Source organism: Hibiscus syriacus, unplaced genomic scaffold (genome assembly GCF_006381635.1).
Source record: "Hibiscus syriacus cultivar Baekdansim isolate YM2019G1 unplaced genomic scaffold, ASM638163v2 tig00116944_pilon, whole genome shotgun sequence".
NCBI lineage: Eukaryota > Viridiplantae > Streptophyta > Magnoliopsida > Malvales > Malvaceae > Hibiscus > Hibiscus syriacus.
Genome location: NW_024063479.1, coordinates 496813 through 513736, shown reverse-complemented (window position 1 = coordinate 513736; position 16924 = coordinate 496813). Strand labels below are relative to the sequence as shown.

The 16924-nt window shown below is 31.0% G+C and overlaps 1 protein-coding gene across 3 annotated transcripts; it reads left to right on the top strand.

The window, feature by feature from the left end:
• The first annotated feature begins 5832 nt into the window (after nucleotides 1-5832).
• On the top strand, nucleotides 5833-14437 carry LOC120188424 (leucine-rich repeat extensin-like protein 5). Of its 3 annotated transcripts, XM_039191871.1 has the most exons (6): nucleotides 5833-5865; nucleotides 7480-7486; nucleotides 10885-11137; nucleotides 12219-12500; nucleotides 13129-13465; nucleotides 13499-14437. In XM_039191871.1, the coding sequence occupies exons 3-6, from the start codon at nucleotides 10973-10975 to the stop codon at nucleotides 14299-14301; spliced, it is 1587 nt and encodes a 528-aa protein (XP_039047802.1). In that variant the 5' UTR covers nucleotides 5833-5865; nucleotides 7480-7486; nucleotides 10885-10972; the 3' UTR covers nucleotides 14302-14437. The 3 variants fall into 3 exon arrangements, with proteins under 3 accessions (XP_039047802.1, XP_039047800.1, XP_039047801.1); XM_039191869.1 differs by having other exon boundaries at nucleotides 13129-14437; XM_039191870.1 differs by lacking the exons at nucleotides 5833-5865; nucleotides 7480-7486 and adding an exon at nucleotides 10697-10788 and having other exon boundaries at nucleotides 10968-11137; nucleotides 13129-14437.
• The last annotated feature ends 2487 nt before the right edge of the window (nucleotides 14438-16924 follow it).

Sequence of the window (16924 nt, the reverse complement as noted above, 5' to 3'; positions counted from 1 at the left end):
TACTCGAATCATTTTAACACCGAGTAAATCACAATCTGTACAAAATATAAATTCATACCTATATATGTTAGTATTGTACTAACATAAAAATATTTCCAAAATAAATTCCATAATCATACTTCAACCTATTCACCACTAAAATACTTTAACATTTATTAATTCTCTTTAGTATTGGAACCAACTTTTCCAATTTACTCAAAATGGTCCTTCACCATTTTATCACCTAAATATTTAATACCAAAAATTCCAGTATAACACATCAATTATATAACACTTACACATCAATCCCTTCATTTTCCATAATTTACGAATTGATCTTCAACTTTTCAAAACTTACGAAATGATCCCCAATTTTTTTCTAAGGCTTGTATAATACTTCCTTCATCATTTCCAACTCATATATAATTTTTCCATAACTTTTCTCACTCAAACAATCCATGATCAAAACTCATAGAACAAATTCTCAAAAGATCAAACATGTTTAATCATCACACATGCTTGAATATGAATCTACTATCTCACAAACATCAAAATCCATCATCAATTTCATGATCCCTTTTTATGAACACAAACCCTTAAATTTAGGATCTTTGAACACCAACAAGATTACCATGCCATATTGGTACAAAAAGATAGAGTTTTTCACATACAACAATTTTCTATTTACAACTTACACAAAATCCTAAACAAATTGCTTGAAAATGGAGTTGGAATTTTCACTTACCTTTGGAGAAACCCACGGCTGATTTGGGAGAAGAAGATGAACAAATGCAATGATATGTTGGGTGCATATCATAATATTTTACATTATAATCCACTTAAATGAATCTAATATTCACTTAATTGGGATAAGACCAATTTACCCTTAATGAATCTTCTTATTTACCATAAAACCATGACAACTCATCCTTATCATAATTCAAAGTCAAAGATGAAATATTTTGACTTTAAATTTCTGAATTTTCCCATGAAATTTCAAAACTTGCATTTTAGTCACTAAATTCCACTGTTTCGATTAAATCTGAAAATTTCCATATTTTCAGACCAAATTTATCTGATCCAAAATATTAAAATAATATTTCTAACTATTTATAACATCCTTCAAATTTTTGTAAGATTCCAATTAAATCTGAAATTACCGATTCCTTACGGTTTTAACCCTTTCTAATTTTTCTTTACCAAAATTCCAAATTCAAAATATACTTCCATAAAACCCCACTCTCAAGAGTAAACTATCTAATTATGAAATAAATTCTTTTCAAGAACTTTACCACTTAATTTCCTAAAATTTCTTCCAAGTTTTATACTTTGACCATCAAACTTTCAAAAGTTACATTTTGGTCACTAACCAAAATTTGGGGTATTACAACCTCTCTGATGGAATTTGCCATATTGTTTTATAACATATCTGCATTATTTGAGTTTGTAGTTCCAAAACTTGTATGACACAAAACCTTACTCCTAAAGTCATCAGTTGTCGCTCCATGTAAGTTCTTCCAAAGGATCTTAGGTTTACCTAGTTTAACCCTCCTATGAGTGATCCGCCCGTGGTATACGCAGAACACCAAAACCAACAATATGTATTGTGATGCACATGCCTCTTCAGGGAACACCTTACAGTCAATGCAAGCCCATCGATCCCGATTTTGAACCAGGAAGTAGTCGATTTAGGTGCAATGTCCCCCGCTATGGAACGTAATCAAGTTCACATCTCTCTTGTTAAAGAATGAGTCAGTGACCACCATATCGTGTGCAGTAGCAAATTCAAGCAACGTACGCCCCTCCTCGTTCCTACTACCAAAACCGAAACCCCCATGAACACCTTCATACCCGTCGATTTCACTACCTATATGGCCATTGAAGTCTCCCCCTATGAAAACTCTTTGGTCATCCGGAATGCTCCTAAGTACATCATCTAACGAATCCTAGAAACAACGTTTTTCACCCTCCCTTAGGCCAACGTGTGGGGCGTACATTGAAAGGACATTCACTACTTCCACTTCTATAATAACCTTAACAATCATGATCCTATCACGGTATCTACAAACTTCAACTACATTTTCCTTGAGCCTAGAGGATACCAAGATAACCACCTCATTTCTAGCGTTATCTACGCCTGAATACCACAACTTGTACCCGTTACACTCTCTGGCGCAAGCCCCTTTCCCCCTAGTCTCTTAAATACATGCAAAATCTATTTTCCTATTACTTAGTATGTCGGTCAGCTCCAGCAGCCTAGCATTTAAAGTGGCTACATTCAACGTACAAACTCTAAGACTAGTCTCCTTGACACCACTCTGTCGAGCCCGCCCCCTATACGCCCTATGGGATCTAAAAGAATGACATGACCTCAAGTAATCATCTATAGCCGAAGCTATGAGGAACTATGAAAAAGGAATCCAAAGAAGACAGAAGATACACCAATAAAACGCTAGAGAATTAAGAAGTACTAAGAAGCCTAGTTGGATACTTAATAGGATTTTAATTTATAAAATACTATTGTTATTTTTATTGCTAAAAACCTAGTGTTAAAAGGGGGAAAATAGAATAATATTGATTTTTATTATTATGCGAGGGTAAATATTTATGAATATTTTTAATTGCTCAAAGCTTAGTGTTAAAAGGGAAGAAAAAAGAATAATATTGATTGTTGAATTATAAAAAAACGTTCAAATGTTTACTGTCAATTTCAAAACTTTTTTTAAAAAAATTGAATTGAATACTAAGTTTATTGCTAGTAAAATAATAACAAAATGTAATTTTTGGATGACCAATTAGTCTACATACCATAATTGGAAATTTGAGAAAGTCTAACTAATATTAACTTAATACATGGTTTTAACTATTTTACTTTTAGTGAAATTATCACTTCAATTTTTTATTATTCTTTTATTAATTTAATTCTTGAAATTTAATTTCGTCGATTTTATTAGATTTTAATGTTTTGTGTTTAAGAAAATGATGATGTGATTTAATCAAATTTTATCACGAATTCATAAAGAAGTAGAAAATTAAAAAGACACAAGAAGGCAAAATTTCTTTTAAAACTCGTTTTTTATATTTAAGAAATTATATACATACTTGTTATATTTTTTTGTTTTTTAAAATTAATTATAATTATAATTTTTAAAATTATATTCTGATTTTTTATAATTTTGTTTTATGATTTTATTTAAATTTTAGTTAGTTTTAAGTTTCTAAAACCAAAATGTCATGTGACAAATTATAAATAAAAGATGTTTAAAGATTAGGGTAAAGTACACAAATGATCTCTCGATTATAGGGAATTGCTTGGTTAAATACTCTGACTATTAAAAGTTATAAAATGGTCTCCGACTATAAGATGTTATTTTATTGAGTTCCTTGACTATTAAGTTATAAAACGATCATCCGACTATTCATATGTTTCAAATTTATCCTTTTTATTAAAAAAAATTGATGACTGACTAAGCTAAACGTTAATTTGTTAATCGATATATGATAAAATCATATTTTAATGATATTTACTGGTACTGACGTTGCTTTCAAGCACTAAGTCGACGACATAATATAAATGGAGAGTTGATCCACAAAAATTAGCTCAAAGATCTTGGGATAATATTTTATCATATCTTAGTCAACAGGTTAACGTCCAGTTTAGACAACCATCAATTTTTAACGAAAAAGAATGAATTTTAAACATATAAATAGTTGAGTGACCATTTTGTAACTTTTAATAATTAATATACTCAACAAAATACTATGCTATAATTAAAGTATTATTTTACAATTTTTAATAGTCAAAAGATTCAACAAAACCATTTCTTATAATCAAGTCAACATTTAATACTTTACCCTAAAGAGTAATGGTGATGATGAAATGAAAAAAAGAAAGATAGAACTGACCAAAAATAATAAAAGAATTAAAGATCGAACTACATTGGTATTTTAGCCCCACCGTCCAATTTTGGCTTTAATTGAAAATTAGAAAGGTCGGTGCGTTTGCTCCACATCCAAATCCAAGTTTGCGTTTCTCTCCCACCGTCGATCCTCCTCTTTAACCAGCAAAACTCTGTTTTACCACACTCACCAACCCTTGTGCAGCTTCTTTATATCTCATGGCAGAAGGAGAAGAGTACATTGAGGTGGGCTTTTCACCGTAAAATTTTATTGATCAATTTTTTTTTAAAAAAATTATACGTTACGTTCCTAATATAAAGTTCTGCGTTTGTACATTCATCTTACGTTAAAAGACTAGTCGCATAACACGTCTCTAATGGAGATTGACTTCTCAACATCTTCTTTTGAGTAAGGGTCTACAAGACTACAACCTACCCTTCCATTTCATGTCAAAGGAAAATTACATAACAGTTGTGTTGTAAAATAACATATGTATTCATTATTTATTCTGTTATCGACAAAGTCATCTGAATTATATATTTTTGATTAGTTATGTTATTCGACATGATCATTAATTATTCATATAATTTATTAAAATCATATTTATTATTCGACAATTATATATGTTTATCTTATCAACGTACATACACAAACATTAAAAGTATGTGTATAAACCACTGTATAAAGTTGGAGGGTAATTTTTTTCTCTACGTGGATTAACAACACACCATTTTCAGCAAAATGGGTATAACTTGGCTAAAAAACACTACAAATCTTAAGTCCTGAAAACATCATTTTCAGCTTCCAATTTCAAGCTAAATGCAAATCAGAACTCGCCACATTATATGTTAACATATTAATTTTGTATGAAATAGACATAAATAAAATTTTAAGATATACATCATCAATAAAATAAATAATTAATTGAAAAAAATTAAATTTTAAAGTGAATATCTATTCACCCTCGAGAAGTTGTGAATCCGCTACTGTATTCAACACAAATCAAGTCATAAAGCAAAGAAACAAAGAGAAGATAAGATTCATTCTCCAAACTTCAGCATTACATTTATGATCTTCAACCATGAAGAAGAAGAGTGGGTTTCATCGTCAGAGAGCCTGCACTGACAATGAAATGAAATGGGATTCCATTTCGGCCTCACCTCAATCTTTTGGAGTGTCCAAGATAAGACATTAATTACCAAAAAGGCGGTATGCACCCAAAACAAAATGGCATAATGATAAATATTTTAAAATAGAGGGTTCTTTTATTCGTATATCATCGTTTTAAAGATTCACTATTATTTAGATAATATCCTTTCATAAAGATACGATTGATTAGTTAAATTTTTATTTACGTGATAAATCAATTGAAAATGATTGTATATGTTTACAAGATTGTATTTAAACGGTTAAAAAAAATTCAATATATAATTTATGTGAATTAAGGAATGCAAATCACACGTTAGTTACATACATATCTATTTTTTAATGTTTAAATATATCATTTTAATATATGATCATTAAATGGTTAAAGACAGAATTCGTATACGTGTACCGCCGCCGTCATTTAGCTTGGCTCATGCTCATGATCGCATGTTTCATTTTTTAATAAAATTCATATAATGTTTTCTCTTTAATATTTTTTTTTAGATTTGATCCTCTAATATAACCTTTTGACTGTTTTCGTGTCAAGTAGGTCAATCGTATACCTTATCAAACACTTTTTTTTTTGAAATATGTGTATAATTATATTTATGGGAATCTTATTTTTTTATAAATAACATAAGGTAAATGTCATTTTAATGCTTAATTTTTATTTTATTTTTTAACACTAATGCTTAATTTTAAAATAGTGATATGTGAGTAAAAATCTGACGTCCATTACCATCCATCCCCTTAAATGGATGATGAAGGAGAATGAAATAACTTAAAGATGTGGATGTTGAACTGTGATCCGATTTACATATAGAATTATTTTTTAAAAAAGTAGTATTTTAGTATGAAATATTAGTTTCTTTAATAAAAGTGGGGTGATATAAATGAAGAAAGTAAAATTGAGAAAATCATTTTTATAATATTTTTTATATGATATGATTTTTTTGACATTAACGCTCACACCCCTGATATTTATGATACTTGAACTCGGGACTTCAAAAAATAATAACAATTTCTTTATCACCGAGGTCATGTGATTCGTGCTTTATATGATCTGATTTAAATTAATTGATTAATGAATAATGTTATTAATAAAGCATCCATTTAGAGGATGACATTTGAAAAGTGGGTAATCTTGCTTTCAAGAGTGGACATGGTCAGCAAATCATAAAGCTAAATTGGACGTTGAAGTGTCAAAGTGCAAAGTGGGATTAAACAAACACGTAGAAAAAGCCTAAAGCTTGTTCAAAAGGCGAAGATAAATTAGGTTTGCCAAAGAAACTTCCCATCTTTAGCTACCTAACTTATCTTCAATTTTTGAGTAGTTAAGCACAACATGAAATTCAAAACAAACACTCTTTTGTGTTGGAGTAGCTTAACAAATCAACAATGAGTCTAAAATACAACAAATAACATAAATCAAGTACAATCGAGAAACTTATCGAGTGTAACTTTTTAGAATAAATTGTTATTTTAGATTAAAACTGAAAGTATTACGTTTTTTTGTAACAAATCATATAAATTATATAATTATTTTAGTTACAACCTAAAAAACTATCATTGAAACATTCTCGATTATAACCGAAATTATCATCAATAGTGTATATTTTTAAAGTAGACAAATAGTATTTTAGGTTAAACCCACCACAATTTAATATTATTGGTTATAGTACCAAAATTATTATTAATTATAAATTTTTTAGGGTAAAAAAATGTAATATTTTAAGTTAAAATACGTTTTAAACTAACCTTAAATTAGACTGTCGTACAACAATAAATCGTATTTAATTATCAATCGAATTTCAATTATTTTGAGCATTCAAAGTAATATCATCCGATTGACTGATAAGACATACAATTAAACATACTGATGCATTACATCTCTTTCTTTTCTTTCTTAGAAGGATGAACTAAAAGGCCAAAAAGTTGACAATTAATGGAATTCTTCATCAAGTTTCATCGATGAGCAGTGACCAAAGTCTCAATGAACCTTAACCCATCAAACCTCGGTGCAAATTTCTCAGTTGAAGTTGATTTCTTGTTTGCAGACGAATTTTCATACTCTTTATTGTCCTGCAAAATTAAATTAAATCGAACACTTTTGTCATTAATTTCTTGGCAACCAAACAGAGCAACACCCAAGGCCGGAAAAAGATTTAGTAAAAGAAAAAACACAAACCCAGTTTTCAACTAACGCAGAGTGAAAGAAAAAGACCCAGAATTGAGTTCAAAGATTTTACCTCACTGGAAAACTGAAAATTGGAGTTGCAAGTGAAATTGGAGGAAGCAGAGGCAGCAACGACGGAGGCGGCGAAGAGCCCTGCTTTCTTCATGGATATGACGATAAATAAGCAAATCTGATTCACAGAACTTTGGAGATACGGAAAGGTCTTCTTTTCTTTCTTGGATGAGAAGTTTGAAGAAAAAAGGGGGAAATTTTATGAGAAAAAAATCCGGTGTTTGACGGCATTTATATATAGTGGAGGTTGCCGTTGCCAATTGGTTATTGCAAGTTTCCAACATTTACGCGGCAAATCACGCCACCCACTTGCTTTTGCAATTACTTGCTCGCCCCTAATATATTTTTTTATTAACTTAAAATTTCTAGTACATCATCTTATTAGACTAATTAATTATTAATTATAAATTTATCTCTTTTAAAATTTTATAAATTCCATCTTTCTCTATTATAAAATCATCCGCTCATTCCTTACGTAAATTACTCACTAATTATCGTATCATATAATTTTTAACAAAAAAAGTTACAAAATGGCAGTTTCGTAATAGCAAAATAAATGAAGGAATTTATTTTGCGGACATGTTGATGTTTCCGAGGTACTGGTAGGCTAATGATTCCGGGAAAACAGTCAATTATTGTATGACACGTGTACGATCCAGATCTAATTACACAATCATCCAAGTTTTCCCTATTCGTTCACGGCAGTTATTGCGTAATTTCCATTACAGTCCCTCAAATATATCAAGTTTTCTGGGCTTAAAATAAAAGAGAAAGACCTGGAAACGAATATTTGTAGAGTGAATTTGGAATCTGGAAGGGGTATTACTGTAAACTCGTTACGTATAATTCACGATCGTTTATGATTTTTCGTTTGGTTACGATTATTTAATTACAAAAGAAAGAAAATCATTAAGTAATTTGAATAGGAAAATGTAACGTTTTCTTTAAATGACTTAAATTTAAACAATTACATCTATAAACTATATATTTAATATCTCCAATATATATGTAAAATAGTTGTAAAAATAGTTTCTATTTTAAATAGTTCAAATTCGATCAACTTTACATTATTGATGTATGGGATTTCTTTTTTGAGAGCCATTGTAACTTCGTTGAACTTTAACTTTGAAGAAAAGAGATTGATGTTCAACAGTTTAGTTTGGTTCAAGGAGATTTTTTTTTTGAATTTTTCTTAGTCTATTGATAATGTAGCTATGGAGATGTTCTTGAATATTAATCTGACGTGTCATGATGTTTATATTTGCAGCAATTATTGTAAAGATGTATTGGGTCATCCCCATGTGATGTTCTTGGATTTGATGATCCAATTGTTGTCCATGGTTATTGGGTTGTCTAGAGAATGGAAATGTCCAGAGACGGGGCTTAGGGAGGCACAAAGTGTGCGACGAAACAGGATCTTAGAATAGTAAGGGCCTAAAAAAATTGGATTTATTACTATTGTTATAATATAAAATCAAACAAAATATTATAGATCAGTAGTAAAATTTTTTGGTCCAAAACCACATAACCTACGGTCGAATTTTATTGAAGTCATATGGAAAATACCAATAATTAGTATTGTGCTACAACTAAAAAACTTATCTCATTTTTTTGGGTCTAAGTCTACTTTATGAGAAAGGGTCTCTTTTTAAGAATTTGCACAGGACCTCCAACGTCCTAACCCCGGTCCTGAAAATGTCAGTAGTCCAGGACAACGATAATACAACTACTTAACATTAATTTATCAATTCGATATTTAAAAGAATTAAATATTTTTTTTTTGTAAAAAGATATATGAGTTTAAATTTATATCAATATCAAATATTTCAAATATAGTTACCATATGATAAGATATTTTCGATCAAGATCATATAATAATTATAACTTCAAATATGATTGTAACTTGATTTTGACTGTAACTTAGGATATATTTTGTAAGGTTTGACAAGAAATTTTATAATTTAATTTGAATTAAATTTTCTATAATAATTAATTAATATTATTTTACAACCTAATTTTTTTTAATTGTATGATTATAATTTTTATTATTAAATAATAATTATATTTTTATATATTATGAAGGTCGTAATAAATCAAAGCCATGAAACGATTTTATTTTATTTTTTATTAAAATAAGATGATTATAAAATAGTATATGTTCTAAATACTCTCAATCATTTGATAATAAACGCTTCATCACCCTTACAGTGAGTTGGTGCTCGAACTCGTAACTTCGAGGAACAACAATAATTCTCTTAATCATTGAGGTAAATTGGTTCATGCAGTTAAAACGATTTTAGATTCCAAAACAGCAAGTGAAACGACATAATCTATCTTTAAAATTAAAGTAAAAATTAGGATAGTTCTGCTGTACGGCAACTTTAATATATGTTAAGGAAAAATAATACCGAAAATGCTAATATTTTTTAACATTTTCAGTAAAATATTACCTAAAACATTATTTTTTTACCGGAAATATTAATTTCGTTACCTAATTTTCGATAAAAAATAACATTATAGGTAACGCCCAATATTAACATTTCTAATAAAAAAAATAATGTTTTAGGTTTGCTTTATCAAATATGTTAAAGTAGCGTCTACTATAACTATTGAAGCATCACTCATTCACCATCATATGAATAAGGTGCTGAAGATAATATAAGATAATGAGAATAGAAACAAAATGATGCGGCAATTATTATCTTATTTATATTATTTGTATTTTAACGTTTTGTTTTATAATTACATAATATTTAATATATTAATAGATCAATTTAAATTTAAATGTTTCAAAATTTTATTATAAAGGTGATTCTTTTAATTTAATTTATTTAATTTATAATTTATCAATTGAAATCTTATGCATTAAACTAACGTCTCATATTGTTAAATCAATTGATAGCTTGTATGTTTTAACAATTACATCAACATAGATAAATATTTTACGCGAACACATTAAGTAGTCTTAGTAGTAAAATAAAGTATCATTCTTCTTAGAGGTTATTGATTTGAGTAGTTAGTCTATATGTGTGTATTATCTATGACTAAGCAATATTCTATAGAGACACTATAATGTAATCATCAAAGACTAATAAAAGAAATAGATCATACAATACAAATCAATAATTAATCGGTTTAATGAAATGACACAGTAAATGCTTTAAATAAATTTTGAAATTAAAATGTTAATATTGTGAATGAAACAAATTAAAATGATAAGATTATTTTTATAAATAAAATTTTATAACATTTAACTAAAATAATTAACTACTAAATGAATATCAAAATTTAAATAAAAAATTGATTAAATAAGACCATATAGTATATAGATAATTTGGTAGGTAATATTTTACATGCGTGTTGAAATTAGCGAGATCCAAATAATAAATGTGGAGGCAGAAGGATCATAAAAACCCTATTTTTAAAACGTTTCTCCACTTCTATTTTCGTCTTCCACAAATTTCAACACAACCAACAGCTTCAAAGAAATTTCCTTTCCTTTCCTTTGTAAACAAGTCAGTTCAAGCTTCAATTACAATCTTTGTTTTCCATTATAGTTTAAACCGCTTTACCCAGTTTTAATAGAAGCCCTAAAAGTCTATATTTTTTTCACTTACCTCTTTCGATATATCTCGAGAGAACTAATTTCACTGTTTCGATTTGTGGTAAGTCTGTTTTTCTTATCCTTTTTCAGGGAAAATGGCTTCTAGGTTATCGGGTAGGGGCAACTTGGGTGGTTCCAAAGGGTTCGATTTTGGGTCCGATGATATTCTTTGCTCTTACGAGGACTACGGGAACCAGGAATTGTCTAATGGTAACCACGCCGAAACTGCAATCGGTACCACCACCAGCAGCTCCAGCAAGGTATCCATTGTTGGTTTTTTATATGTAGGGTTTTCTTTTGTTTTTTTTGTGTGGGAAGGGGGATCTGATCGGATTAGGGTTCTATCGATAGGTTGATTTGACAAAGAGAGGCTTATTTTTTTATAATTTGGTAATCCGTTTGACCTATAGTTGACTTTAAGTTAGTGAAGGTTAGAACATTCCATTTTACCTATTTTTGGGCTGTAGGTGTGAGAACATCTATAAACTTTTATTGGAAACAATTGTAATATTCATGAAGATTTGAGTTTGTACAAGTGAATCTAGTTACGGACTCTGGATTTTATGTGGGAGATTCGAACTTAAATGTTATATTAAAAATTTAGGAGCCCAAAATTACTAAATTTAAGGGTGAAAAAATAGAAATAAAATGCCTAAACTATAGGAGAATTTGAAATTTTCAGGAGTGCGATGCACCCCAGCATCGCCTCGGTCCATCTGAACCTTCACATTCTATAATTCCCCCCTTCCATTGCTGGAGCTTGTTTCCTTTTGGGGGTGGGGTTCTGGGTTTTCTAGTTGCATATTGCAGGGAGTAAAACCTGATGTTGGGCTGAAGTTTATTCTTAAATGGGGTAGTGAGAAACTTTATTGAACTTAGTCATTATAGTATATCACATTTGTGGTATTTATGTAGTATTTTTAGGTTTAAATTTTGGAGAATGTGTTTTGATCGAAAAGCAAATTACCATTTTGAATCAAATTTTCTCTCAACACTAATCACATGCTAAAGTTTTGTAGTTGTCGGTGACGAGGGAGGTCAAATCCACCATTTCGGGGTTTTATTTGCCATAGTATATATCTTTATCGCATTTCAGTCCTTGATCCAAAGCATTTGTCTTTGTAGTTACCTAGGGCCTAGAGAAAAAATGACCAAACCTAGAAAAGTTCACATGCACATATTATTGGATTGAACCTTTGATCTTCTTTACATATCCTATTTATTCTCGGGAAAATTGAGCTACAGTTGTTCATTTTTGGCCACTGCCATGCTAGTGGTATTTTTTGGTTCCTTTGACTTCAAGATATATAATTAATAATGTTCTCACACTGACCTCTGCAGGATTTTCACAAGGATGGAGTGGCGCGATCGATGTTCCCACCTATCGCATACAATCAACCAGACGATGCATACTTGGACTTGACTGCTACTGTTGAGAAAACCATGAAAAAATATACGGACAACCTCTTGTGCTTTCTTGAGGGAATAAGTTCACGATTGTCACAGTTGGAGTTATATTGCTACAATCTTGATAAATCAATTGGAGAAATGCGATCTGATTTAGTTCGTGATAATGAAGATGCTGATTCAAAGCTCAAATCTATTGAGAAACATATCCAAGAGGTGAGTATCCTGAGAACATCATATATTTTCTGATAAGGTGGATTTCACCAATTAGTTGGCTATAAGGTACCCCACATTTGTACCCTCAGTCTCGACGTATTTTTTTCCCTTTTGAAGCCTTGAGATGATTTTATGGTCCCTGTCCTTTACATCAAACATATATTTATTTTTTCCTCTGAAAGCACCAACCTGATATCTAAAATGGAGCAGCATGAAGAGAAGTACATTAAATATGGACCAGAAAATATATGGTGGTTATTGTGCTCCTGCTGTTATATTCAGGGGATAAACTCCAGCTTCTGCTGTTGGCATTAATATTTGATAGAATTTTAAATTTTATTCTTTGGATTCATATCATATTGAGATTAGGCTTGGATTCAGTTTCATTCTGCATGTTTTCAAACTCTCTTAGTTGAATACTCTGGAGATAAGCCACTCTTAAATTACATATTTGATCCGTGTATTAGAGAATTGAGCTCGGAATTTCTTCCAGCCGGACTTCAGTCCCATCACCTTGTTTGTTACTTCTTTCTCTTGCTGTCTGTATAGATGCCTTGGTAATCATCGATTGGAACCATCCCATTTGATTCCGAAATTTTATTTCTCAAGTATTCGATCCACTTTGTAGGTCCACAGGTCTGTGCAGATACTAAGAGATCAGCAGGAGCTAGCTGAGACTCAAAAGGAGTTGGCTAAATTACAACTTGTTCACAAGGATTCTACTTCTTCCAGCCATTCACAATCCACCGAGGAGAGAGCATCACCACTTGCCTCTGATTCTAAAAAGACTGACCACACATCTGAGATGCCAAACCAGCAATTAGCTCTTGCCCTTCCACATCAAGTTGCACCACCACAACAGCATTTGGTGCAGCACTCTCAAGCCCCGCCTCAGAATTTGACCCAACAATCCTATTATCTACCTTCAAACCAATTATCCAAAGCCCCAGCTCCGGCTCCCACTCTTGCTTTGGTCCCAGCCCCAGTTCCTGCCCATGCCGCTGCCCAACCTTCGCTTTCAGCCCCTGCATCAACCCAACACACTCAGAGTCAATATTTGCCTCCTGATCAACAATACCAAACTTCTCACATACAAACCCATCAGCTACCACCTGTCCCGTCATTCACTCAGTATCTGCAGCAGTGGCCACAACAATTACCACCCCAGCAAGTACAGCAGCAGCAGCCCTCTATGCAACCACCGATGAGGCCTCCATCAACACCAGCTTACCCTCCCTACCCTCCTACACAATCATTGAACCCAACTCCTCCCGAGGAATTACCACACAGCACCCCTATGCAGGTTCCATATTCTGGAGTTCCTCAACCTGTGCCTAGTCGTGTGGATACTATTCCTTACGGGTACGGGGTGCCTGGCAGAACACCTCCCCAGCAAATCAAGGGTACTTTTGAAGCACAACCAGGAGATGGGTATCAGGCATCCGGCTCCCATCCCCCTCTTCCTCCAGGAACTGCATACATGATGTATGGTAGTGAAGGGAGTAGAGCACATCACCCTCCCCAACAGCCTCACTTCTCACAGGGGGGATATCCCCCTGCAAGTGTCCCTCTCCAGACTCCTCAACCTAGCATTAGTAACACTGGCCATCCACAGTATGTTCGCAATCATCCTTACAACGATCTGATTGAAAAATTAGCTAGCATGGGTTTCAGGGGTGACCATGTTGCCAGTGTGATTCAGAGGATGGAGGAGAGCGGGCAGGCGGTGGATTTTAACAAGGTGCTTGATCGGATGAATGTGCATTCCTCTGGTGGTGGTTCTCAGAGAGGAGGATGGTGAATGGTTGAATCGACCTTGAACATTATTTGGAATAAAGGGTCGTTTTCTTAATGTATATGTTGGGAGGGATATGAGTATTTGTATGTTACCTCCTAGAAACTGTAGCTGATCACAATAGTACCCTATTATCCCAGTGCTTCTTGTGATGCTGTTGAATTCGGAACTTCAAATCTACTCACTGAAACCTTCTAATAATAGTTTCCAATCTTCATTTATCTGCTGTTGCTCTGGTCTCCGGACCTGTTTGTTCCAGGGTTAACCCCTTTCGAACCTAACCGGTAAGTAATCGGCCAGTACTTAACCAGTATTGCACATATGTCTTTAATCTCTTCAAAAATGACAACTCCTAGTTTGGTTACACGTCCAAATCATCATACCATAACTAGCTTATCTTAATTGTATAGAGAGAAATATTAGTTTTTTTATTTATCGAATTTTGTCATTAGTATCTATATCATGTATAAATTATAAATTTAATCTTTATATTTTAATTTCTGTACTTTCGAATCGATATTTTACTTGCACCCGAACAGTAAAAGTACCATGTGTTTAAATTATATGTATTTAAAATTATGAATATATCTACAGTTTGCGCGTAATGTAGACATTAAAAACAAAATTTGATTAAAAATTTTCATGACTATTATTTGGTCCGAAATGACAGTTTAGAATATAAGGATCAATTCTATAACTCCCACATGATATGAGGACTAATAGAACAATTCCATCTATTTTTTTTTTATCTATGGTCATTTCTCGTTAAGAATAAGAAGTTTAATGAGATGAAATCTCGACTTCCATCATAAAACAAAACTTATTCAGAACACATTAAGTAGTTTTAGTTATAAAAGAGAAAATTATTCTCCTTAGATATTCTTTAAGGATGAAATTATGGGAGGAGTCAAGTTGCTTATTTTTTAAACTAACAAGATTCTAAAAGGTTATTAAATCACAAAAAAATAGAGGATTGGAGCTTAATTTCATTAATTTTAAAATTGACATGTCCTAAAATGTAATTAAATCAGAAAAGTTAGAAGCAAAACTTAATTTCATTTAACTTTAAAGCTGATAATGTCTTAAAAATAATTAAACAATAACATTTTAAGAGGTTTAGACTTAATTTTAATGATTTCAAAATTTTAAGGATTTAAAATACAATTAAACCATAAAAGTTGAAGTGGGCTATATCCCCTTCCACCCCTACGTGATTTCACCTTACATATTCTGAATTTAAATAGTTGTGCTTATAAAATATATATATATATTACCAATAAATTTAAATTTTTTTAAAGAAATAATTTCTTTTAATAATCTCAAACTATTAAAAAAGAAAAACCCGATTGATTTGACGATTTTAAGCATATCTCTCGTTTAATTTGATGAACCGGATCCTGTGATTCTGCATTTATTGATTTGCTTTAAATAGATATACTCTGTTTTAAAAAAATGTTAAATATTAATATATTAAATTAATGCTAAAATCATATAAATATACATATGGGTATTATGTATCTTATTAGATATTATATACCATATATAGCTATCGAGTAATGGAGTGATTGATTGAATTATGAGATTTGATTGGAAAGAGACTCTTTATTTTTTTATTTGTGTTATTTACCATCAAATAGAGTTTTAATCGAATTAGTAAAGATTCTAGATTATAAGTAATTGAGTATTTAGATTCGATTTTATTTTTACAGTAATATGAGTAGGGTTGTAAATGAGATGAGACAGATCGCGAGCTAATCGAGATCGACTTGATAAATGTTTGGATAGTTCTTAACGAGCCGAAACGAACTACTTGATATTTGACTCAAAAAGCTCGTGAGCAGCTCAAAAATATAATATATTAAGATTTTATTTTTTTAATAAATTATTAATAATATTAACATTTATGTATTGATTTTTTTTAAAAATACAGTAAGAATTTCATATATTTAAGGTTAAGGTTCGAGTTTGAGGTTTTAATCGAGTTAAGTTTAAGATTTTTTTTTTCATTTCAAGATTTTTCGAGCTGCTCACGAGCTTAAGTTCAGGATTTCGAGTTCGAGTCGAGCTTGAAAAATTTAAGCTCACGAATTTTCGAATCGAGTCAAGTCTGTTTCAGAGTTTTAAAGTCGAGTCGAACTCAACAATACTCAAACTCAACTCGATTCGTTTGCACCACTAAATATGAGTCGTTTTATGCTTTTGTTTTAAATCTTATGTTGTTGTGTCCTAAAGAACATATTCTAATCATGGTTTGACCAGATATACAGTACTTATAATTGTACTTTATTTTATAACTTCAAATACTTATATATATGTACTAAAAATTACATTTACAAATGAATATAATATATTTTTATGTAAAATAAAAATAATTAATAAAATAATAGGATTGTGGAATTTATTGAGGTAAGATAATTTTTGTTTTAGTTATTTAAATTCACTTAATTATCGTCAATATTCTTTTTGTCCTCAAAGAACAAAAAAAATTCTAATAGAACATGCAATTTTATCCAGATATCATAGTGGGAAAAGAATTTCTCCACCCAAAAAGTTTTTTTAATGGAGTGTTTTGAACAATAATATAAGATGAGAAACAATAGATATCTTCTGCATATCCGAAAAAGATACG

What these genes read in the sequence shown, in the direction of transcription:
- LOC120188424 (XM_039191869.1), top strand. Translation starts at nt 10,973, where the DNA reads ATGGCTTCTAGGTTATCGGGTAGGGGCAACTTGGGTGGTTCCAAAGGG. An exon ending in CCACCAGCAGCTCCAGCAAG is followed by an intron (nt 11,138 to 12,218) that starts GTATCCATTGTT and finishes TGACCTCTGCAG; the next exon opens with GATTTTCACAAGGATGGAGT. An exon ending in TTGAGAAACATATCCAAGAG is followed by an intron (nt 12,501 to 13,128) that starts GTGAGTATCCTG and finishes TCCACTTTGTAG; the next exon opens with GTCCACAGGTCTGTGCAGAT.